Genomic DNA, 23,592 nt, shown 5'->3' with positions numbered 1-23,592 from the left:
GGTACACATAGCCTATACATCATTCTTCATGACATCTCCACAGGTTTTTTCATATACAATATATTGGAAATACAATTTTATGTTCATAGTAAAATGTGGATATAGTGCCTTCAGAAAGTATTCATACCTCTTGACTTATTTCACATTTTGTTGTGTTACAGCCTGAATTCAAAATGGATTAAATCGTTTTTTCTCACCTGTCTACACATAATAACAAAGTGAAAGCATGTTTTTAGAAATGTTAGCTAATTTATTATCTACAATGTTGTTTATCCATCCTCAGTTTTCTCCTATCACAGCCATTACATTTTGTAACTGTTTCACTATTGGCCTCAAAGACAAATCCCTGAGCGGTTTCCTTCCTCTCCAGCAACTGAGTGAGGAAGAACACCAGTATCTTTGTAGTGACTGGGTGTATTGATACACCATCCAAAGTGTAATTAATAACTTCACCATGTTCAAAGGGATATTCAATGTCTGTTTTTTTTTTTAAATCTACCAATAGGTGCCCTTCTTTGCGAGGCATTGGAAAACCTTCCTGGTCTTTGTGGTTGAATCTGTGTTTGAAATTCACTGCTCAACTGATAATTGTATGTGTTGGGTACAGCGATGAAGTAGTCATTCAAAAATCACGTTAAACACTATTATTGCAACTTATGATGTGAGTTGTTGAGCACATTTTTATTCCTGAACTCATTTAGGCTTGCCATAATAAAGGGATTGAATACTTATTGACTCCAGACATTTCATTTCAGCATTTCCACCTTGACATTATGGGGTATTGTGTGTGTAGGCCAGTGACACAACATCTAAATGTAATCTATTTCAAAAGCAGGCGGCAACACAGCAAAATGTGGGAAATGTCTCGGGATGTGAATACTATCTGAAGGTGGTTGTAACATTTACTGTACATGTAGATTGATCAGCAGTCTCAGGAGGTATTGCCATGAAACACATTTCCAATCAAACAGCATTTGGATGTTATAATCCAAAACACTTTCATACTAGTGGATTACATCATCTGAAACGTATATACAGTATAATGAGGCTGACATAGTGGATAAAGCTGTTGTATTCATTCTCAAAAATCTGTGACAAGCCATGGATGTTTTCAATGCTTTTCACTGACCCTTAATCCACAGGGTCAGACTTTAAATCCTGGACTGGCAGCATGTTTGACCAAAGTGCTGACATATGATGAAGCTTTATTTGCCTAAGAAAATTACTGGATATGATATCCCTTTCCTCCAATTTAAGAACCACATGGGGTTGATTCAGAATCTATCTGGGCCTTTGTCCAGGGATATATTCTAATACATAATGGAAAGGGAAGGATGGTCAGTGCTGTGACCAAGTCCATTCAGTATCAGAGTTGTCAAATATAATCAATACCCACTGGGCACACATTGGTTAAATCAATGTTACATTGAATTACATTGAACCAATGTGGATTAGATGTTGAATTGACGTCTGTGCCCATTGGCTAGTCTTTGCATGAGGATGTGATGATAGAATTACCATTTACATGAAATGGGGTGAATACACACATTTGTTCAACTAAATACACCAGCGTTTTCCAAATTCGGTCCTTGGAACCCCACGTTTTGGTTTTTGCTCTAACACTACACAGCTAATTCAAATGATCAAAGTTTGATGATTAGTTGATTATTTGAATCAGCTGTGTAGTGCTAGGACAACAAACAAAATGTGCACCCCTTGGGGTCCGAAGACCGAGTTTGGGAAAACCTGAAATATACAAAGAATCCCCATTTTTACAGACTGATTTCCCCCAAAAGATATTCAAAAACTACACACATGCAAACACTCTCTCACACACGCTCTGGCACAACTTCCAGCCTTGCTGTCAGAGCTATGATTCAGCCACTCAGAAGCAGCACTGTGTGGGAGGCCTACTACTGTGGTGGTGGTGGGCCCTGAGTGAAAATCAGTCACCAACGCTAAAATCTAATACATTTACAATACAACTACCCACGTTCTGACACAATCTGTGCCATGTTCTACATTCTGAACTAAGGTATCTTAAGTGGTGCTCTGAATCATAGTATTTCATTCGAACATGACAATCTGCTTACAAACAACCAACACAGACTGCCAAAGTACAGGTACAGTAGTTTGAGAATTGTAAGGAAGGACGTTTTAGGTATACGAAGTACCTCACAGGCACTATTATAGAAAAATATATACTGTGGGTTCTTATCTGCTTTCCCAGTTTGGCTCTGCACAAGAAGCCTTATAATCATCCCTTTAAAAATCAAATCTGAACTGAGATGATGACATCTAATGAGACCATCCATGTCAGTAACTGGAATGGTGTTCTTAAGGCAGTTCAAAATAAGATAAAAAATAAGTGCTTTATTTGAGCAATAAATAACCACAGAGGGTAAGCTTGAAAAATTGTTTTTTCTCTGTCCGATTGAGGCTCTATCAGACTGATCAACCCCAAAGTACAGGCAGTTTTGCTTACCTGACCCCCACACTTATCAGTGATGTTGTGGACAAGGAATGATTGAGGTGAAGTCAAGTGTCTTGTTCTCATTCACTCTAGGTAGAGGGGGCATGCTGCACATACAGAGAACGTGGCCTAAATCACATGGAGCAGTCAGCACCATGTCATTTCATCCAATTTCATCATGATTGTGATTGTGGTTGGTGAGTGTTCAGGTCAGGAAAATGCAACCTGGTCTCAGTGCATTTCACATTATTCTGTATGTAAATCAGAGACACTCCATTTAGTATGATATGTTACATTTTGTATAGTATGCATTAATTAGTGGATGTCCATCACCCCTAGGCTATGGGTTAGGGTTAAGTTTAAGAGTTAGGCTAAATGGGTTAAGGCTGGGGTTAGGGTTAGCTAACATGCTAAGTTGTTGAAAAGTAGCTAAAAAGTAGTAAGTAGTTGAAAAGTTGCTAATTAGCTCAAATGCTAAAGTTGTCCATGATGACTATGCACACTCTTGGATTGCTTCCTACCTGGAAGGCCGCTCCTACCAGGTGACGTGGAGAGGATCTGTGTCTGCACCACTTACTGTCATTACTGTTGTCCCCCAGGGCTCGGTTCTAGGCCCTCTCCTCTTCTCTCTATACACCGAGTCACTCGGCTCCATCATAATCTCACATGGTCTCTCCTGTCATTGCTATGCGGATGACACTCAACTACTTTTCTCCTTTCCCCCTTCTGACACCCAGGTGGCGACAGGCATCTCTGCGTGACTGGATGATATCTCAGCTTGGATGTCGGCCCACCATCTCAAGCTCAACCTCGCCAAGACAGAACTGCTCTTCCACTCGGGGATGGCCTGCCCGCTCAAAGACCTCTACATCATGGTTGACAACTCCACAGTGTCACCCTCCCAGTGCAAAGAACCTTGGTGCGACCCTGGACAACACCCGGTCGTTCTCTGCAAATATCAAAAAAGTGACCCGCTCCTGCAGGTTCATGCTCTACAAACATCCATAGAGTACGACCCTGCCTCTACAGGAAGCGGTGCAGGTCCTAATTCAGGCACTTGTCCCGCCTGGACTACTGCAACTCGCTGTTAGCTGGGCTCCCCACTTGTGCCATCAAACCCCTGCAACTTATCCAGAACGTTGCGGCCCGCCTGGTTTTCAACCATGTCACCCCTCTCCTCCGCACATTCCACTTAATGCCCTTTAAGTGTAAGAACTGTTTGAAAAGACTGCCTGAAACTGTTTTGGTGGGATGGAGTTTTGGCCTGCCTGGTGAAATCACCAGGCGGTTAATTAATTAATAGACCAATAAGAGAGATAGTTCCAAACCTCTCTGCCAATTACAGGTAGTTTTCAGTTTTCCTCTCCACACTCAAACCACCTCCAGACAGTCCTAGCAGAATTCTTGCTTGAGAAATTGCTCTTTGCTAAGAAGCTATTTTTGTTTATTTTTGACCATTTTAATTGAAAACAATCACATTAAGGTACTTCATTGTTACCCAGAAATGATTTGTTATTGAGATAAAAAAAATGGCTGCATTGGGCCTTTAACAATATGAGAGCTTGGGACTATAAAGTTCTATCTCCAATTTGATCAACATATTGTTCTGTTCAATGTTCTCTATCTATACAGGGTGCGTTTGAATATTCCCTCTGGCTATCTACTCTGATTTCAAAGTGTACCAGGGCACAGAATAACTGATGAATTTACCAACACCTGTTGAATAGGGCCGTTGTCACTAAACGTTGGCAAAAAAACTTCATTCAATTGTTGCTACCAGCACAGTTACAGTCACCAGTGTGCTCTCTTTTTGCAGATAGAACGTTACAGTCCCAAGCTCTCAAATAGTCAATGTACATTTTATTCATAACATGCTGGAACACAGAGTATAAATATGTACATCAAGTCAAAGACAGTCAATGAGTCAGAAGAAAAAAGGCAGATTTACAATGAGTTGTCATATTTTGTGTGTGTTGTGGGTTCTTTTCTGAGGTTTATTTTTGAACTACATTGTCTTGGCTCAAAAATATACCCATTTACATGAATGGAGGACATACAATAAAATAAATATATTCACAAGTTCTGTAACCTCAGCGAGTTATCCCTGACCCTGGCACTTTCACATTTGATGACCAAATATTGTTTTGATCAGCTTGAAGCTATAGTACAATGCGTAGAGGAACGTTATCCATACAGAGACCTACACAACCTCCAGGTTCAAATATCTGACCCCAATAACAAAATATGTATAATAACAATAACAAATCTCACCAATAATAAAAAGTAGTTGTAATAATCTGAAACTTTTTTTGATAGTGAATGTAGAGTCAACCAAAACTTAAAGAAAAGTGAAAGTGGTTCCAATGTCCAACAGTCTATATACATACAGTACATAGTGGCAACTTGAGATAAAAAGGAAACAAAACAAATACAACACAAGTGCTTAAGATAAGATAAGGTTCTTTTGTGAAAGTTGCCTCCCGGATGTAGTAGCAATGATTGACAACAATGAAGCAAGTCAAACATTTGACACTGTTAAAAAAAAAATCGAATTGGCTGATGCAACACTGCCTCCCCATGGTCAAAATTACATATTGCAAGTGCCATGAACAGACAACTCGCACTTGGCCTATTGCACATTTTTCTCCAGCAATTGAAACATTTACATGTTTGTTTAAAATCAGTGTTCTCTTTTTCTGAAAGTTTGGCGGGTTAAGTTTTATCTACAATGTGTTTCACCATTTAAATAAATATGATCTTTGTAAACAAAACAAACCACATATGGTTAATACAGATATGAACATTTCTACAATTCCAAAACATTTCAAAAGAGAAAAATGAAATGAAAGAATCCTCTCCAAAATCTGGCACCAGCTTTGGTTAAACAAAAGAAAACAAAGAAAAAATAAGTATTCAAACAATATACACTTAAACAACAGCAGGTATTAAATATCTGTATTAAAATCATCTTTCAAATCCCAAACCAAAGCGTTAATGGGGGCAGAGGAGCTATATATATATTTAAAAAAGTTCTTCCATTTCATTTAAATAAAACTATAAAAGCACAGAATAACGTGTTCCTCTCATCGTCTCTCTGTCTGTCTCTTGGCTCAGGTCCGTCTATCCTGCTGTCATAATTTTTTTACAAACTGAAAAAGTACTTCACATATGATGCTGGTCACCCCCTGGTTGAGCACAGAGGAGATGGAGATGTCCAGGATTCGTCCCTCATACAGGACAAACTCGGGCCTGTTCTCCTCCACCTTGGCCATAGCCAGCAGAGCTTTGGCAGCCCGACACATCATGTTAATGCTGGGGGGCTCCATGGGGGGGTGGTGGGCCATGTGCAGCATGCTGTGGGGGTTCTGCTGGTACTGGGCCATGCTCACTCCATCCTCCAGGAAGCCCATCAGGTTACCCACACTATTCTTCTGTATGGCGATGGCGCGTGCTGCCGTAGAGTCTCCTTGAGCCAGGTTGGATAGGGTGGCCACGGCCATCTCGCGGTACACCTGGTTCTTACGCTGGCCCACGTAACGCACCAGAGTAGCGTACAGCTTCTCCTGGCGGCTGAAGGGCGGCGTGGCCAGCAGCAGGTCCACATTGTTGTCCTGAATGCTCAGTTTGCAAAGGCACTCCAGCACCAGTCTCTGGGGGGTGAGGGGCGAGTGGGGGGTGCCTGAGGGGAAGGGGTCCTGGGCCTCGGCAGAGGGACACACCATCCAGTGGAGCAGGCCGTTCAGGATGGGCAGGCAGATGGTCTCTGGGTAGAGGGACAGGTCCAGCTGGCCAGAGATGTTAGCCAGAGTGACCAAGGTGTTCTCCCTGAGTGTAGCGAGACAGTTCCACCACCACTCATCCTTACTGCAGGCCAGGCCCCGCTCCTGCACATCCTCTCTCTGGTAGCTAGGGGGCGTCCTCTTCCTCTCTGGGTGCTGGTGGTGGAGCAGCAGCAGTCTGCCCAGGATCAGCACCAGGCCTGGGTGACGGGACATGTCTGAGTCGTTCCCAGGGATGAAGGAGAGGCTGCGGATGATGTTGGACACACAGAGGCAGCGTTTGGCCAGGGAGTCCTGCCAAGGGGAGGATGTGGAGAGGGGAGCCTCGTCCAGACAGCGGGGCTCGTCCTCTAGCAGGGTGATGTGCTGGTGGCCCCCTCCCTGGTGCAGCCTGAAGGGGTAGGTGGGGGCAGAGTGGGTAGGGTGACCCTCTGACAAAGCCCCTAACCGGGCACACAGTATATCATCGATGGTGGCAGTGATACCCATCTCTGTCTGCTTTCCCCCCTCTGTGTCCTGTTCTTTATTGAGACTGGCACATTCCTCTCTCTCTCCATCCATCCTGTCAGAGTGCTCTCCCCTCCGCTCAAAGTGGGCCTGGATGTGGGCGGTGGAATCACCCCCGCCTGCCTGCCAGTGGAGCAGTCCGCTAGTGAACTCTGTCACGTGACCCAGCTGCTCTGTCATGTCCTCAATCAGGTCCTCTTTGTGCAGGATCTTGACGTGGAATTTGTCGTACTTGCTGGCCTGTTGTGGCCTTGGCTCGTGCTCTGAAGGAGCCTGATAAGGAGAGTCTTCCTTACTTTCAGCTGAGGCTTCTTTACTCTCAGTTGGCTTTTCACTCTCCTCATTCTCTTTCCCCTTTTCTTTCTCCCCATCCTTTTCTTTCTCCCCCTCCTCTTCTTTCTCCCCATCCTTTTCTTTCTCCCCCTCCTCTTCTTTCTCCCCCTCCTCTTCTTTCTCCCCCTCTTCCTTCTTTACCTTCATCTCGGCTTCAGATTCCTCCTTCATTCCCTCAGGGGCTGGTTCCGTTGCACTGGGGGGTGACATCCCTTCCTCTGTCATTTTCTCTGTGATGTCAACAGGTTTCTCTTCCCCCTTTTCTACTTCTCCCTTCTCCGTCTCCCCCCTCTCCACCTCCTGCTCCTGCTCCTGCTCAGGCTCTGGTGGGCTGGGCTCACAGTCCATCTCGGGTTCAGAGGTCAGCTCCTCCCCCTGGTCACAGGCTTCAGCCCCAAGGAGGGTATTCTGGCCGATGGTCCCTATCTCATACTCCTCCAGGATGCCAAAGATCTCCATCACACAGCGTCTGAAGTACTCCACTATCAGCTCCAGGAAGCCAGGCAACTGCAGACACAACAAAAGAACAAATGGCATTAGGGCACTTTAGCGTCCCTTATTATCTACAGAGTATTCTGATAAAGATGTGTTGCTTTGTGTTGGGGTGGAGAACTATCAAGCATGACTAAATAATTTCAGAGTGACGTCAAGACTCAATCCCGGTATGGTTAAGAACGATAGTAAGAGAAGAGTGTGTAGAGTGTCTCCAGTTACCTGTGTGAGGGTGAAGGAGGCCACAGATCTGTCATCATACAGCAGAATGTTGATGGTGTCCAGGGCCCACGTACTCTCCCCCAGCAGACCTGACTTCAGAGACATCATCACTCGCCACGCCTCTGGGGTTCCTGTGGAGAACACAGGGGTTAGAGGAGGAAGGTTTGTAATTAATACCTGTCACAGATATCAAGATGATCACCATAATCCCAGTGCTAGTTTGACTTTACAAACATTAGAAAAGACATTAGAAAGGACATTAGAAAGACATTAGAAAGATCTCTTACCAGTGTCTTTTGAGGTAATTTTGCGACGTGGCTTGAAAACGGGCATGGTGGCCTCTACAGATCCTAGAGGGTAGTTGAGATCTCTCAGCAGGTTAGGTGCGACTTGGCCTGGGTGCCCATTACCCTGCCCTGGCATGGGCATCCCTGGTTTGCCTGGCATCTTCATGGAGCCCATAAAGACAGCTTTGTTGGGGGACATGCGTGCCTCCATGGAGCGCTGGAAGGAGCCGGGGCTGGGGGCTCGGGGCAGGTGGTTGGCCATGGAGGGGGAGGTCTGGTATGCAGAGGGGGGCTGGCGGGAGGACATGGGGGTCATACCACCTGACATGTAGGAGGACTGGCGATGGCCTCCGTGCCCAAGCCACTGACCATCCTGGATGGGTCGGCCCTCCAAATCATCTCCTCTCCCCATAGGACCGTATGGCGGTACCTGGGAGGGTGCCCCCTGTCTGTTGGGGTAGGGATAACCCATGTCTGTCCTGGAGGGCCACATGTTGGGCCCCTGGGGTCCTTCCACTCCGTTGTTAGAGGGTGGCCCCCCGGACATCATCTGGGGGCCCATGGGGTGCTGCCCCTGGCCAGAGGCCTGCATGCGCTCTCGGCTATAGGGGGGAGGGTAGGGGAACTGGCCCTGCATGGGCCTCCTCTCAGGTCCAGAGTAACCAGTGGTGTAGTGGTTGTACATGTCAGGCTGCTGGCCCCTATACTGCATGGCATACATCTCCCCCTCATGTCTCTTTGCTGGGGGGCCGTACATCTCCCCCTCATGTCTCTTTGCTGGAGGGCCGTACATCTCCCCCTCATGTCTCTTTGCTGGGGGGCCGTACATCTCCCCCTCATGTCTCTTTGCTGGGGGGCCGTACATCTCCCCCTCATGTCTCTTTGCTGGGGGGCCGTACATCTCCCCCTCATGTCTCTTGCCTGGGGACCCGTACATGCTCTCCATGGGGCGCTTGTAGCCATGTGGAGAAGCAAAAGATTCCAAGGTGATTATTTTATTACAATAACATTCAATACTAAACCAATCATTAAACTAAACTCTGCTGTTCCTGCATCACGAGGCCTGCTCAATGAGCTCCTTAGTGTGTCTGTCTCTCACCTGTTGTTGAGGGTACATCCCTGAGGGGTGCATTCCATATGACATGCCAGGGTACTGCTGCGCGTAGCCTTCGTGTCTGCAGAGGAGGAAATCAATTAGTCGCTGATGAACAGAAAGAACATTTCTAGACATCAACACAAACACTATTATGGTGGATGGTGGTGCTCCTCACCTCTGCTGGGAGGGGTATCTGTTGGGAGAGTAAATGCTGCCCTCACTGTTGGAAGGTCCCATGTTGCTCTGGTTCCCGGGGGGGCCCATGCTCCCCTCCATCCCCATCAGATGGTCTGGTCTGAAAGGCAGACAGTCAAGCCTTCAGTTTGCATGAATACATGTTAACAAGGCAGAATTGGTTTCTAAACTGCTTACCTCCTGTCGTAGCCTGGTCCATATGGGTAGGGGGAGCGCTGGCCCATGCCTGATGTAGACCTGCCATACATATCCTGTATGCCACCACTGGTCATCTGGCCTGGCATGTAGGGCTCCCCTCCTGCCACTGTGGAGAATGACCAGAGGAACACAGTATGAATGGACAATATGCTGGAAACACAGTGTATATTTCTAGTGTTGTTGATGTAATGGTTAATTCTCTAGGTGGCACTAGTCTCCTACTAATAATCATCTCTTTCAGCATGATCAGGAGATCCTGCAATGTCCTGACAACCCAGCTATGTTATTCACTCAGAGACAACATTTCTCAGAACCCAGCATCCAAACTTCAATCATCCTCTGCTCTCAGAGGTGAACCAGTCCGGTTCAAATGAACAGTCAGTCGAATCAGGTGTTGCCCAAAAGACAGGGAAAAAAACAGCAGAGGTAAAAAAGGGAAAGTGGAAAGATGAAGTTAGGATGAGAGACAATGACATCTAAGTGACAAATACATGCAAAGTGCCTTTGACAAACAGCTTTGACGTTCCAGTCATAACAGTAAAACACAGATATCTGTCCCGCTCTGTACACCACCAGCCAGCCTGCCCGGCACGGACATGTGCTCAGACAGGCAACTAACAACCCTAGTAGAGGACACAAAGTGCCCATCGCACTGCTGGACCTCTAGTTGTAAGTTCCTGTAAAACATTACAAGAATGTAAAAAAAAAAAAGATATATTGTTGTCACACGCAATTTAGTCTGGCGTGATGTTCTTAAAAAGTTCTGAGAAAGTCGCAGTAGGACCAAGCTCTGCATTTGCCATGTTTGTAAAGCTCATCAGCTTATTGCTGTGTACTGTATGGTGGTACATCTGTGCCAGTGCCTGGGTCCATGTTCTACTCACCCTTTCTCATGCCAACGAAGGGGTCCTTCTCGTACTGCATCCTCATCATCATGTTAGGGGGCATGTTGACCCCCTGCTGGTACACACCCCCAGAGCCCACCAGGGGGAGAGAGTTACGTTTCTGGAAGGCCGGGTCGCTCACCTCAGAGAACGGGTCCTGCACACTCACAACACTGCTCCTAGAGATAGAGGGAGAGGGGTAAAAGGTGAGGATCTAGACCAGGGCTGTCAAATTCATTTTCCCCCGGGGGGGCGCATTCAGTCTTCAATGAGGTCTGTAGGGCCACCTTGAAAAGGTGCTATATTTCCTTGTTGTCAAAATTAGCTAAAAATAGTCCATTGTTCTTGGAATTTATTTAGGGTGATTATTGAGCTGGACACGGTCAAGAAACTGTATGAATAAAGGTCCTTTATTATTTCTACACACTTCTCATAGGTTTTAGTCCATTTAAAGAATATTGAGTTTGTTTCCCCCACAAATCACATTTGATATTTTTTTTTTTTACTCAAGCCACCCGCGGGCCGGATTGGACCCCCTCGTTGCCCAGATCCGACCCGTGGGCCATATGTTTGACACACCTGATCTAAACACTTTAATATACAGTGCTTCGGAAAGTATTCAGACCCATTGACTTTTCCCACATTGTTACGTTACAGCTTTATTCTAAAATGGATTAAATAACAAAAACTCCTCAGCAATCTACACACAAAACAAAAAATCAGTTGATTGGACATGATTTGGAAAGGCATACAACTGTCTAAATATGGTCCCACAGTTGCCAGTGCATGTCAGAGCAAAAACCAAGCCATTAGGTCAAATGAATTGTTCGTAGCGCTCTGAGAAACGGATTGTGTCGAAGCACAGATCTGGGAAGGGTACCAAAACATTTCTGCAGCATTGAAGTTCCCCAAGAACACATTCTTAAATGGAAGAAGTTTGGAACCACCAAGACTCTTCCTAGAGCTGGCCGCCCGGCCAAACTAAGCAACCGGTGGAGAAGGGCCTTGGTCAGAGAGGTACTCAAGAACCTGATGGTAACTCTAGAGTTCCTCTGTGGAGATGGGAGAACCTTCCAAAAAGGACAACCATCTCTGCAGCACTCCACCAATCAGGCCTTCATGGTAGTGTGGCCAGACGGAAGCCACTCCACAGTAAAAGGCACATGCTTGGAGTTTGCCAAAAGGCACTTAAAGACTCTCAGACCATTAGAAACAAGATTCTCTGGTCTGATGAAACCTAGATTGAACTCTTTGGCCTGAATTCCAAGCGTCACGTCTGGAAGAAACCTGGCACCATCCCTACAGTGAAGCATGGTGGTGGCAGCATCATGCTGTGGGGATGTTTTTCAGCGTCAGGGACTAGGAGACTACTCAGGATTGATGCAAAGATGAATGGAGCAAAGTACAGAGAGTTCCTTGATAAAAACCTGCCCCAGAGCACTCAGGACCTCAGACTGCGGCGATGGTTCACCTTCCAACAGGACAACCCTAAGCACACAGCCAAAGACAACACAGGAGTGGCTTCAGGACAAGTCTCTGAATGTCCTTGAGTGGCCCAGCCAGAGCCTGGACTTGAACCCAATCTAACATCTCTGGGAAGACCTGAAAATAGCTGTGCAGTTACCCTTCCCATCCAAAATGACAGAGCTTGAGAAGATCTGCAGAGAAGAATGGGAGAAATTCCCCAAATACAGGTGTTCCAAGCTTATAGCATCATACCCAAGAAGACTTTAATCGCTGCCAAAGGTGCTTCAACAAAGTACTGAGTAAAGGGTCTGAATACTTATGTAAATGTGATATTTCCGTCTTCTTTTTATAAATTAGCAAAACTTTTGAAAAACCTCTTTTTGCTTTGTCAGTATGGAGTACTGTGTGTAGATTTATGAGGAAAAAAACTATTTCATTAATTTTAAAATAAAGCTGTAACCTAACAAAATATGGAAAAAGTCAAGGGGTCTGAATACTTTCTGAAGGCACTGTACGTACAGTAATACTAACTGAGGTAAAGAGGATATATATGGTATGTATACATACAAACACAGTCACATACACTCTCAGCAGTGAGAGTGCTTGAATGAGAGGGGATCATGGTATACCTGCTGGCTGGGATAGGGGTGACCTGTCCCTGGGGGGTGGTGGCTGGGGTGGGAGGCTTCATGTCACCTGACATCTCTGCCATGGAGCTGCTGCCTGATGACTGGGGGGTCTGGGGGCCCTGAACGGACCCTGAGTTAGCTGTTAGAAAGCACGAAAGATAAAGGGAGAGAAAGAGAGATAGAGGGGGGGAGCAGAGAGGGGGAACATTTTTAAATCACCTTTATTGGGTCAAAACCCTACAGTACATAAACATTCAACCCTCAGTTGTCATACGCCACCGTGCTCATGTGTAGCAGCCTGTAATAAAAATTAGAGAGAGAGAGAGAAATTGAGAGAGAGAAATTAAGAGAGGAGAGAGAGATACAAGGAAAGAGAGAAAATTTGAGAGAGAGATAGAACACACAGTTGGTTACAAATTAATAGGAAATGTCCAATTTAGTGTATAGAGACCAGGCAGATTTAGCGTGGGGGGAGCTGAGGAGCAGGGGTTAGGGGGTTGAGAGGGGTTTCCCAGGCCAAAACCTCTTAGTCATTCCATGTGACCCTGAAATTCCCTGTTTCCAGCATTTCCCTTATGTAAATGTAACAACCATGCCACCACCATGGCCAAGGACAGGGGTGACATACAGTGCCTTCGGAAAGTATTCAGACCCCTTGACTTTTTCCACATTTTGTTAGGTTACAGCCTTATTCTAAAATGTATTCAATTGTTTCCCCCCCCCATCAATCTACACACAATACCATATAATGGCAAAGCAAAAACAGGTTTTAAGAAATGTTTGCTAATTTATAAAAAAAATACAAAATAGAAATATTGCATTTACATAAGTATTCAGACCCTTTACTCAGTACTTTGTTGAAGCACATTTGGCAGCAATTACAGCCTCGAGTCTTCTTGGCTATGACGCTACAAGCTTGGCACACCTATATTTGGGGAGTTTCTCTCATTCTTCTGTGCAGATCCTCTCAGGCTCTGTTAGGTTGGATGGGGAGTATTGCTGCACAGCTATTTTCTTCTGTGTCTTCTGTCTGGCCACTCTACCATAAAGGCCTGACTAGTGGAGTGCTGCAGAGATGGTTGTCCTTCAGGAAGGTTCTCCCATCTCCACAGAGGAACTAGAGCTCTGTCAGAGTGACCATTGGGTTCTTGGTCACCTCCCTGACCAAGGCCCTTCTCCCTCGATAGCTCAATTAGGCCGGGCGGCCAGCTCTAGGAAGAATATTGGTGGTTCCAAACTTCTTCCATTTAAGAATGATGGAGGCCACTGTGTTCACGGGGACCTTCAATGCTTTTTGGTACCTTTCCCCAGATCTGTGCCTCAACACTGAGACCTTATATAGACAGGTGTGTGCCTTTCCAAATCATGTCCAATCAATATCATTTACCACAGCTGGACCTCAAGTTGTAGAAACATCTCAAGGATGATCAATGGAGGTGCAGCGGTATAAGGCACTGCTTCGCAGTGCTTGAGGTGTCACTACAGACCCGGGTTCAATTACAGGCTGTGTCACAGCCGGCAGTGACCGGGAGGCCTATGCGGCGCACAATTGTCCCAGTGTTTGGCCAGCCAGGATTTCCCTGTCCCATCGCGCTTTAGCAACTCCTTGTAGCGGGCTGGGCTCCTGTGACATCGGTTGCCAGCTGGACGGTGTTTCCTCCAAGACATTGGTGCGGCTGGGTTCAGTGAGCAGTGTGCCAAGAAGCAGTGCGGTTTGGCAGGGCCGTGTTTCAGAGGATACACGGCGTCTCGACCTTCACCTCTCGCGAGTCCATAGGGGAGTTGCAGTGATGGGACAAGACTGTAAATATCAATTTATTAAAAAACAAGGATGATCAACGGAAACAGGATGAACCTGAGCTCAATTTCGAGTCTCATAGCAAATGGTCTGAATACTTATGTAAATAAGGTTTTTCTGTTTTTTATTTTTAATACAATTGCTAAAAATTATTTTTAAAATAGTTTTTGCTTTGTCATTATGGAGTGTCGTGTGTAGATTCCTGAGGATGGTTTTTATTTAATCCATCTTAAAACAAGGCTGTAACATAACAAAATGTGGAAAAAGTCAGGCGGACTGAATACTTTCCGAAGGCACTGTATGTGAGGCCCCAAATCCTTTTAGCCTATCAGAGGGCCCGCTGGGGCCTATCTCACTAACAGGGTTGGGTAGGTTACTTTCTAAATGTATTCCGCTACAGTTACTAGTTACCTGTCCAAAACTGTAATCAGTAATGTAACTTTTGGATTACCCAAACTCAGTAACATAATTTGATTACATTCAGTTACTTTTAGATGACTTTCCCCTGAAGAGGCAGAAGAAGACAAAAATGTATGTTACCAATTGAACGACATCTATTGCAGGATAAATAAATCTGAAAGTTTACGGTACATAGCTGGCCATATATGGATATTAAATTTGACTTTATGGTTTGGTTTATGTAGGCTTATTCTAACCCATCGCTTTCTACTGCATATAATACTATGATAAAATGATATCTTTACATTAATATCTATAATTTATATGTCCAAAATTGCATGTACCAACTACAGATTGCCCCTTTAAGTCTATCAAAAGTGTGCAAGTTTGAGCATCTGTCCATTAGGTCTGTGGATCATTATTATTATACAGCATGAATTAGTCCCACTTTTATTCCATAGGCTGGGATCTGCATCATGCAGCTGCTGCAAGAGCACATGTTTCACTGGCTGTCCACTGGTTTCAAAAACAATGATTGATAGGCAGCTTAAACTTCTTGAATTCAACCATTATTGGGTTCAAATACACATTTAGATTTGTGAACAGCCATCCACAACAACCACAATCTATAAGGCGCAAATAGCTAAAGGAGAGAGCAGCAGTGTGATTCACATCAATGTGGTGTGTAGATATAAATAATCAGTGATATCCAGATCGGCGTAAACTACACCACTGCTGGCATCCTTACCTCCAAGCGTTTATTCAAGTTGGATAGTCTGTGGATGCCGACAGCAGTCGCACCATTGGAAGACATAGCTTGGACTGTAACCTACAAAAGCCTATTCATGCTCTTTTCCCGCAATCCATCAAACGCATTTGGTGTGCCATCATAGCGGTCTCTGAGTTGTGGTCAGAAATGCCTAGGTGGTACAAATTTACACTTGTGTCTTTTTTCAATACTGATTTGAATGTTATTAAGAAAACAGAGAAGTGCCCAAAAAAAAATCTGCAAACATCCTTTCCAAATGTAAAAGTAATCCTTGAAGAAATCATCTAGTTTTTCAAAAGTGTCTGTCATCTGATTACAATATTTTTGCTGGTAACGTGACAGATTACAGTTACCATTTTTTGTAATCCCTTACATGTAATTTATCACATGTAATCCAATACTCCCCAACCCTGCTCACTAACCACCACTCATTAACACGAGCCTCAGCACCTGCCTGCCGAGAGTAGAGGGGGAATGCAGGGACTGCTAAGAAGGAGCAGGAGAAGAGGAGGAAGAGAAGAAGAAGGGGGAGGGGGAAGAAGAGAGGGAAACAGGAGGAAGAGAAGGCCTCTCTGTGGGAATAGCTCATTGGAGAGCGCCAAACTTGCCGCAGTTGCTGTGGAGAGTTTTATTTTGCAGCTTTTTGAAGATCGTTTTCCATTTTTGGCAGGGTGAACTCAGTGAGGGGTTCATGTGGAGGTTATGCCTGAGGGCTCAACTGTAGTTAAAACACAAAGGGGGGAGGGTGTCTGTAAGGGCGAGGCTCACCCACATGCAGGCTGTACTGTACTATACTGTATTCTGCACTCCCTACAGTATATCAGAGAGAGTAACAGACTAACTGTACCAGAGACCCGGCCATGCTACACTTCACTCAGGGGTAAGGTAGCTAGAATGATATGAAGCAAGTATCAGACCATATGATGCATAAATTGTATGATGCCATGGCTATGAATTTTTCCGCGCATAGGAATATTCAATTATTGAAGGTCTGTAACAACACAGGAAATTATGTAATGCCACGCCGCATTGCACATGAAGACCCTACAAAGCGAAAGAGGAAAAAGGCATGTATGAAGTAGGAATGAAGGAAAACATGATGGCTAGTTTTAGAAGATAAGAGATGCTGGATATGTGAATGAGCGTTTAGTGTAGCAGCTCCTCTCTGCACCGCACGCCTCTAACAGGAATAAAGAATGGCTTAAAAAATTCATACTACTTCTGAATTATTCAACAATACCCCCTGCCGCCACAACAGTTAGAGGGTAGAGGGAGGGAGGGAGGGAGAGAGGGAGGGAGGGAGGGAGGGAGGGAGGGAGGGAGGGAGGGAGGGAGGGAGGGAGGGAGGGAGGGAGGGAGGGAGGGAGGGAGGGAGGGAGGGAGGGAGGGAGGGAGGGAGGGAGGGAAAGGGGATACCTAGTCAGTTGCACAACTGACTGCATTCAACCAAAATGTGTCTTCTGCATTTAACCCAATCCCTCTGAATCAAAGAGGTGCGGGGGGCTGCCTTAATCCACGTCTGTATGCCTGTTTCCAGGATATCTCCTCTGCTCCATAGCCAAGCAACTCAGAAAGTGAACAATGGATCCAGTGGTTACTGGAGGTTAAGAGCATTCCTATCCCTCAGATGCCGCAAGCAGACAAACAGGCAGGCAGACAGACATGCTGTTCTGAGTTTTAGGCTGGGTTTCTGTATAGCACTATGTGACAAACCCCCTGAGCTGACAAGGTACAAATCTGTCGTTCTGCCCCTGAACAGGCAGTTAACCCACTGTTCCTAGGCCGTCATTGAAAATAAGAATTTGTTCTTAACTGACTTGCCTAGTTAAATAAAGGTAAAATAAAAAATAAATAAAATCTGCCAATGTAAAAATGGCTTTATAAATACATTTGATATCGAAACAGGCATACAGCCATACAGACAGGCAGGCAGACAGACAACACTGGGAAGGAGGCAGGCAGAAAGACAGGTAGACAGGCAGGCAACACTAGGAGGGAGGGGACATTTACACAGCGTGAACTCAAGTGTCCTTTATTCTACGTTCAGAGAGAGAGAGAAATGAGGGAGCGAGAGGAAGAGAGAAAGGTGTGTGTGAGTGTAAAGGTTGATGAAATAAGACAGAAAGCGCTGGCTCACAGGTGTGTGTCAGAGTGAATAGAGGTTGACTGGAGGTCAGCATTGTTTATATTCATTACTCCAGCCTCATGAATCAATATCAGGGGGATCCCCCTCCCCTCCTCCTCCTCCTCCCTCCCAACAACTCCTATTTGCTGCTCAACAGCTTTCTCTACTCTGTGACATCATCACCTAGCTGTCAGCTGTACATGGAGCCTGCTTCATTGACATGGTCAGTGAAGCAGGCAGCCAGGCAGGCACCTGGGAGCAGGATGGATGGCTGGATAGATAGATAGAGGGATAGTTAGTAGATGTTAGAGATAGATAGACAGATAGACAAATCGGGCCAACATGAGGTCTCATCTGTGTTAAGAGCACAGTGCGGACATGGTTCTCTCTCCACTTCAATCAATCACACAGCACTATGTCATCTACTGTAAGTGAAGGCAATAGCGACTGCTCTGGTTCTTAAATGTACACATATTTCATTCTGTTTCAGCTTACGGTAATTTCTATTTTAGTGTATGTTCCAGTAAATAGACGCACTGACCTGGCTCAACATGAAGGTAAATATTCATATCAGAAGGTTACGTCTCCATCAAGAGTCTAAGAGGCTGGGATGCAGACATATGCCTGAGTAGGTGTGTGTCTACATGTGTGTGTGTGTGTGTGTGTGTGTGCTGAAGGTAGGTACTCCTCTCCAGCCCTTTAGTAAAAGCAATCTGGTGTGACTCAGGCAGCTGAGGTATTGGTGTTCTATTTAAAAAGCAGGGTAGGTCACTCTTCTCATCACCACTCTGAATTAGAGATGTGACCTTCACCCTCCAGCTCTCTCTCCTTAGCTGGGCACCGTAATTGTGTTTAGAAACACTGTCAGGGACAACATGCAAATCAAAAACTTTGTCTTATAAATAGCATACCAGCGTAACCCAGAATTACATGACTTAACATTTTTAACACGGCAACCACATCAAGCCATATCTCTGCTTAGAGGTGCTGTACCTTGATTGTTTTTAATGTTGTTCAAAATGCTATTCCAAGACACCATACTAGTCCGAGAAAAGGCACACATTCTCCCATCTAGTTAGACTGTCTTGCTGGTGCATTGATGTCAGCATACAGTACAGTTTCACCTGATATAGTGTAAAATCATTACTATCATCACCACCACCATCATCATCACAATCATCATCATCAGTGCCGGTCCTTACCAGGAGAGGGCGGCTGCACCTTGGCCTGCTTCCTGTTTTCCCCCCCAGTCCCAGTGTTGCTGTCGGCCGGCTGGTCCTCTCCTCGCTCCACCTTACACTCATAGGCAAACAGGTACTGGATGTACTGCTTCTTCAGACAGCTGGCGGAGCTACTGGAGGTACCAACACTCAGATTGGTGGACAGCTCACGCCACTTCTTGTTCTTGTTCACCTTTGAGGGGAGGGGAGAGGATGTATAGAGGAGAGGAAGGATGGGAAGGGTGACAGGAAAGCATTAATACAATGGCATGTTAGTCCACTGTATGTATCCTGGCTTGAAACTACTAAACATTTGCTTTGCCCCACTTCAAAGCTACTACCAAATAAGTGATATTGACAAGTCTAATAAACCACATCGATAGTGTATAGCGCTACGGTATTTCAGTCCAGCAATACATGAGAAAAGCACTGATATTTCAGTCCTGTAAGACATAAAGCAGTATATTTCAGTCCTGTAAGACATAATGAAATGAAATTAGTGGTTGTCTCTCACCAGGGCTAGGCCCCCTATCTCCCTGACAGCCATGTAGAGTCTGCAGAGGTCCAGGGGCTTCTTGCCCACGGCGGGAAGGTGGGGGACAGGTGTACCCCTCTCCTCCATGAAGGACAGGTACCGGTCCACCCAGCCACGCCTCTCCGGCTCCCCACCCATATCATACAGGCGCGTGATTCGTTCGTTAGTCATGGTGGACGAGTTGAGCTTCTGAGTCGGAAGAGATGGAGAGAGATATGGAATTAGCTCCAACCTTGCAAACTTACACAACTACTGAAATCAGTCATCGTACTGGAAAAAAACAACCAGAAATAAAACATTGGAAGATATTGGTGTAAATATAAGGAGGCGTGTCATACAGGGCTGGAGGGAGTCTTTGGCCAGACGGGGCTGCTGATGCTGTCACTGTCATCCCCATGGTAGGAGGACAGGCTGGCTGGGCTGGGGGACAGGGGAGAGGGGACAAGCATGGCACCAGGGGTGGTGGGCTGGGAGACACACTGGGATCCACTGTGCCCATCCTGTAACAGAGAGAGAGATAAACAGAGAGAGAGACAGAGGGAGAGAGACAGAGGGAGAGTGGGACAGAGGGAGAGAGACAGAGAGAGAGAGAGACAGAGGGAGAGAAAAACCAAGGGTGAGCACTTGTTGAGTCTTATGTAGGGTTTCCACTACTTCCAAATTCGCCAGACAAAGATCCGCCCCCATTCATTTTCAACAGGAGCACGAGGAGCAATGCACAGGGGATTGTGGGAAGGTGAGAGGTGGGAGCCCTGCTAGCGGAGCGGTAGAACAAGTTCAGCTCTGCTCTACTTTATACAAATTGAACATGGCCACCGCTGCAATTAACCAATCAAGTGAGGAGCAGATGTTTGCTTGAAAATCTTCCGTTCATGAAACATAATTCTGCGTGTCATTAGTTCCCGGGCATGCACAACCAAAAGATATGGAGGAAAGCCGATCATCGCTGTGTATGGTTTTCCAATTCGGTATGATTTTGCTTTGATATACTCTTAGAAAAAAGGGTTCCAAAAGGGTTCTTCGGCTGTCCTCATAGGATAACCCTGTTTGGTTCCAGGTCAAATCCGTTTTGGTTCCATGTAGAACTTTCTGTGGTTCTACCTGGGACAAAAAAGGGTTCTTCAAAAGGTTATCCTATGGGGACAGCCAAAGAACCCTTTTAGGTTCTAGATCACACAAGCGTGTAGAATACAGAGACAAAATCATAAGGTCAAGAGGATTGCAGAGACTGTTGGTGTTGATGGTGAGTGAAGAGAGATTTGCACAACAATGTTTGCTTATGCTGCTAGCTAGTTATGAACCTCAATCAACCTAAACCTCAAAACTGTGATCAAACCCAACATTTGTGAATGTGTTGAGTAAATTAAATTGTAAAATTTGCCCAGAAATGACCAGTAACACATATTATAACAGTGCTAATGATTCACCAAGCATGCATTTCCCATGTAATATCCTACCAATTGGATTATGGTATCATAACAATAAAATGTTAATGTATTATAGTGTATGGCTCTTTCATTATACTTGCGTCATGACATTGATGATGATAGCTCACTTCCTGTAAAATACATAGGCCTACATACACATGACTGGGTATTTTGTGTAAAGGAAATTGTGGCTTTGAATTGCAAACATTGTTGTGCAAATCTCTCTTTAACCACCATCAACAACAACATCTCTACAATCCTCCTCCATGCCATTGACCTTCTGATTTTGTCTGTGTATTCTGAAATCATTCTCAGCAAATAAACAAGGTATAATTACAATGCTCCCCATGCCCCATTATTTTCCTTTTTGACATTTTAATTACACTACAAATTGTCAGCTCCTTATTTTCATGTACAGTACTGTACCTTAGGATGCATTTGCACTAAACAATTTCATGTCAGAAAAATAATGTAGAAAATCTGGCTTATGGTTAGCCTCATACATTATCTACTGGTATAAATTTTAAATTGAGAACATATAGCTAGCTCAACAATATACAATTGATGTGTGAGTTTAGCTTTTCTCTGCTTCAGATATACAATGACAAACGCACATTGATTGCACATGTTCATTAGGTCAGTTATGCCATCATATTGTAGGCCTATGGCTGCATTGGTGATGCATGACATTATGATAAACTGGGTTCACATGGCTGATATCCTGAGACAGAGTGACAATCAAATAAAACCGATTGGAGAGCTCACATCTGGACAAAAATGTAATGTTAGTTTGAGAAAGCAACAAAGTAACACAGCAAATTCAAGACAGATCCCCTTCACACCTTTTTATTGCAAAATGAATGAACATTGACACGAGTTCTTCTTGAATATTGTTTTTAAGTTAACAATTAAAACAAGTTTAAAAACTTCACTTCAATTAATCAACATAAATTTATCAAAATATAATTTAAAAATGTACAAATAATCTAACTTGTTTATAAATGTTACACATCTTAGTAAGTAAGCTACTATTACTAAAGCATAATTTCTAGGTGAACAAAAAAGTCCTGTCATGATTTTCCTTCCAGGGTGAGGATAAAAGAGAGCCCCCCCCCTTCTCCCACTAGAGAGGAAGGGGGGAAGTGGGCCAGTTTTATAACTTTAACGACCAGTCGTAAACTTTCTCTCTCTGGCCCGGCAGTATTGAACAAAGGAATATGATGTGTGTAGAGAGAGAATCGGACGCCAAAACTCCAACATCCAACAGTGGATAATGAAACAATATTTGTAACATAAAAAATATGGGAAATGGTTTGTGGGGATCCAAACAATAATTATGGCAAAAGTATATTGTTTTGTAAGGTCATTAAGGATGGTATTACAAGATAATGGTAACTCTACAAATGTATACGTCCCAGTTATCAGATTTACATCCAAATGTTGTAATTTTATATGATTAAATTTGAAACCATTTGTGAGAAGATTAAATGTGATATTAGCCTTCTAAATTAGATAACTGTTTTTCATTTAAACTTTTGCCAAGTCAGTAACCACGCCAACGTGAGCACAGACATTGTGGAAACGTGATGGAACCACCCTCCAAGGCGAGTGCATAAAAGGACTCGCTGAAGAATTAACTAGTATACATGCAGCGCGAGCTGAATACGCTGAAATGGTTGCAATTTCAATACAGACCAGCGTGACCGACAGCGTGAGCTGAATGTCACGAAATTGATAGAAACTCTCTAGACTACACAGGAACATTCAGTCTGCAGCTGTTTATGTACTTTAGTCTAGTAAACTCGACCAAAGACCACCTCTGAAGGATCTTGTCTAATGAACACTCCGAGACAAAGAAGCCTACTACTACAACTACAAAGGACATAGTGTCCTCTGGTGGACAAATCAGAGACTTCTGTCAAACTGACTCCCCAAAGACGGACTGGGCGATTTCAAAAGAGACAACAAAGACATACAAGTGTAAATATGTGTTGCATTTCTAAATCCATCCGAATGAGTGGTTGTTAGGGTGCTAAATATCCATATTTACGATGAGCGTATTTTCCACATGTATGTACAATAAGCCCACTCTCTGTCTCTCCCGCTCTTTCTCCTCCCCCTTTCATTGTGTAACAAGACATCATATCGGGTTATTCCACTAGAGACTTTTCATTGCATTATGTTAGTAATCAATTCAACCTATACTGTGTGTGCTTATGTATTTCTGTGTGATTCTTTAGTTAGTTAGTACATAAATAATTAAGCCAATTTGTGTATCGGTGAATCATCATTTAGACTAGGGTTTGTGCAGATTTATGAAGTCAACGACTTTCAGAATGAAACTGATATGAGGTAATAATGATTAATGGATGACTGGTATGAAAACGATATATTCTGATATATTCTTGAGTTAATTCGGGAAACGCTAACTCATTAAACTAACTTTTCCCGTGGTGCCCCAAGATTTCTAATGAGTTAATTGTTACCTGATTCATTTAATCATGTCTAATAATTAAACATAGTTAATTGATTTAATAAAATAACAGTCGTCACATCAATGATAGCCACGTTACGACAGTCCCTACCAGAGGTGGCCAACCTTGTTCCACTTCCTGATCTACTGAGTGAGCAGACTTCTATTCCAGCACAGCAATAATACACATTATTATCAACTCATTAGGTTTGATAAGTTGAATCGGGAGTGTTAGTGCTGAGCTGGAACAGAAGCCTGCACACCCAGCAGACCTCTAGGAGAAG

General features: G+C 44.4%; 1 protein-coding gene across 1 annotated transcript in view; it reads right to left on the bottom strand.

Moving 5' to 3' along the window:
• Positions 1-3,909: 3,909 nt before the first annotated feature.
• The window catches only part of LOC109893780 (AT-rich interactive domain-containing protein 1B), a 352,299-nt gene continuing 332,616 nt past the window's right edge, over positions 3,910-23,592 (bottom strand). The window contains exons 11-21 of the mRNA XM_031829069.1: positions 19,747-19,908; positions 19,388-19,597; positions 18,856-19,066; positions 12,563-12,701; positions 10,467-10,645; positions 9,562-9,688; positions 9,365-9,484; positions 9,193-9,268; positions 8,094-9,045; positions 7,807-7,937; positions 3,910-7,599 (exon numbers count right to left, since the gene is read on the bottom strand). Coding sequence (XP_031684929.1) covers positions 5,605-7,599; positions 7,807-7,937; positions 8,094-9,045; positions 9,193-9,268; positions 9,365-9,484; positions 9,562-9,688; positions 10,467-10,645; positions 12,563-12,701; positions 18,856-19,066; positions 19,388-19,597; positions 19,747-19,908 — 4,302 coding nt within the window. The 3' untranslated portion in view covers positions 3,910-5,604. The remainder of the gene's footprint in view (positions 7,600-7,806; positions 7,938-8,093; positions 9,046-9,192; positions 9,269-9,364; positions 9,485-9,561; positions 9,689-10,466; positions 10,646-12,562; positions 12,702-18,855; positions 19,067-19,387; positions 19,598-19,746; positions 19,909-23,592) is intronic.

Source organism: Oncorhynchus kisutch, linkage group LG7 (assembly GCF_002021735.2).
Source record: "Oncorhynchus kisutch isolate 150728-3 linkage group LG7, Okis_V2, whole genome shotgun sequence".
In the NCBI taxonomy this organism is placed as follows: domain Eukaryota; kingdom Metazoa; phylum Chordata; class Actinopteri; order Salmoniformes; family Salmonidae; genus Oncorhynchus; species Oncorhynchus kisutch.
This window is presented reverse-complemented; position numbering and strand designations above follow the sequence as displayed.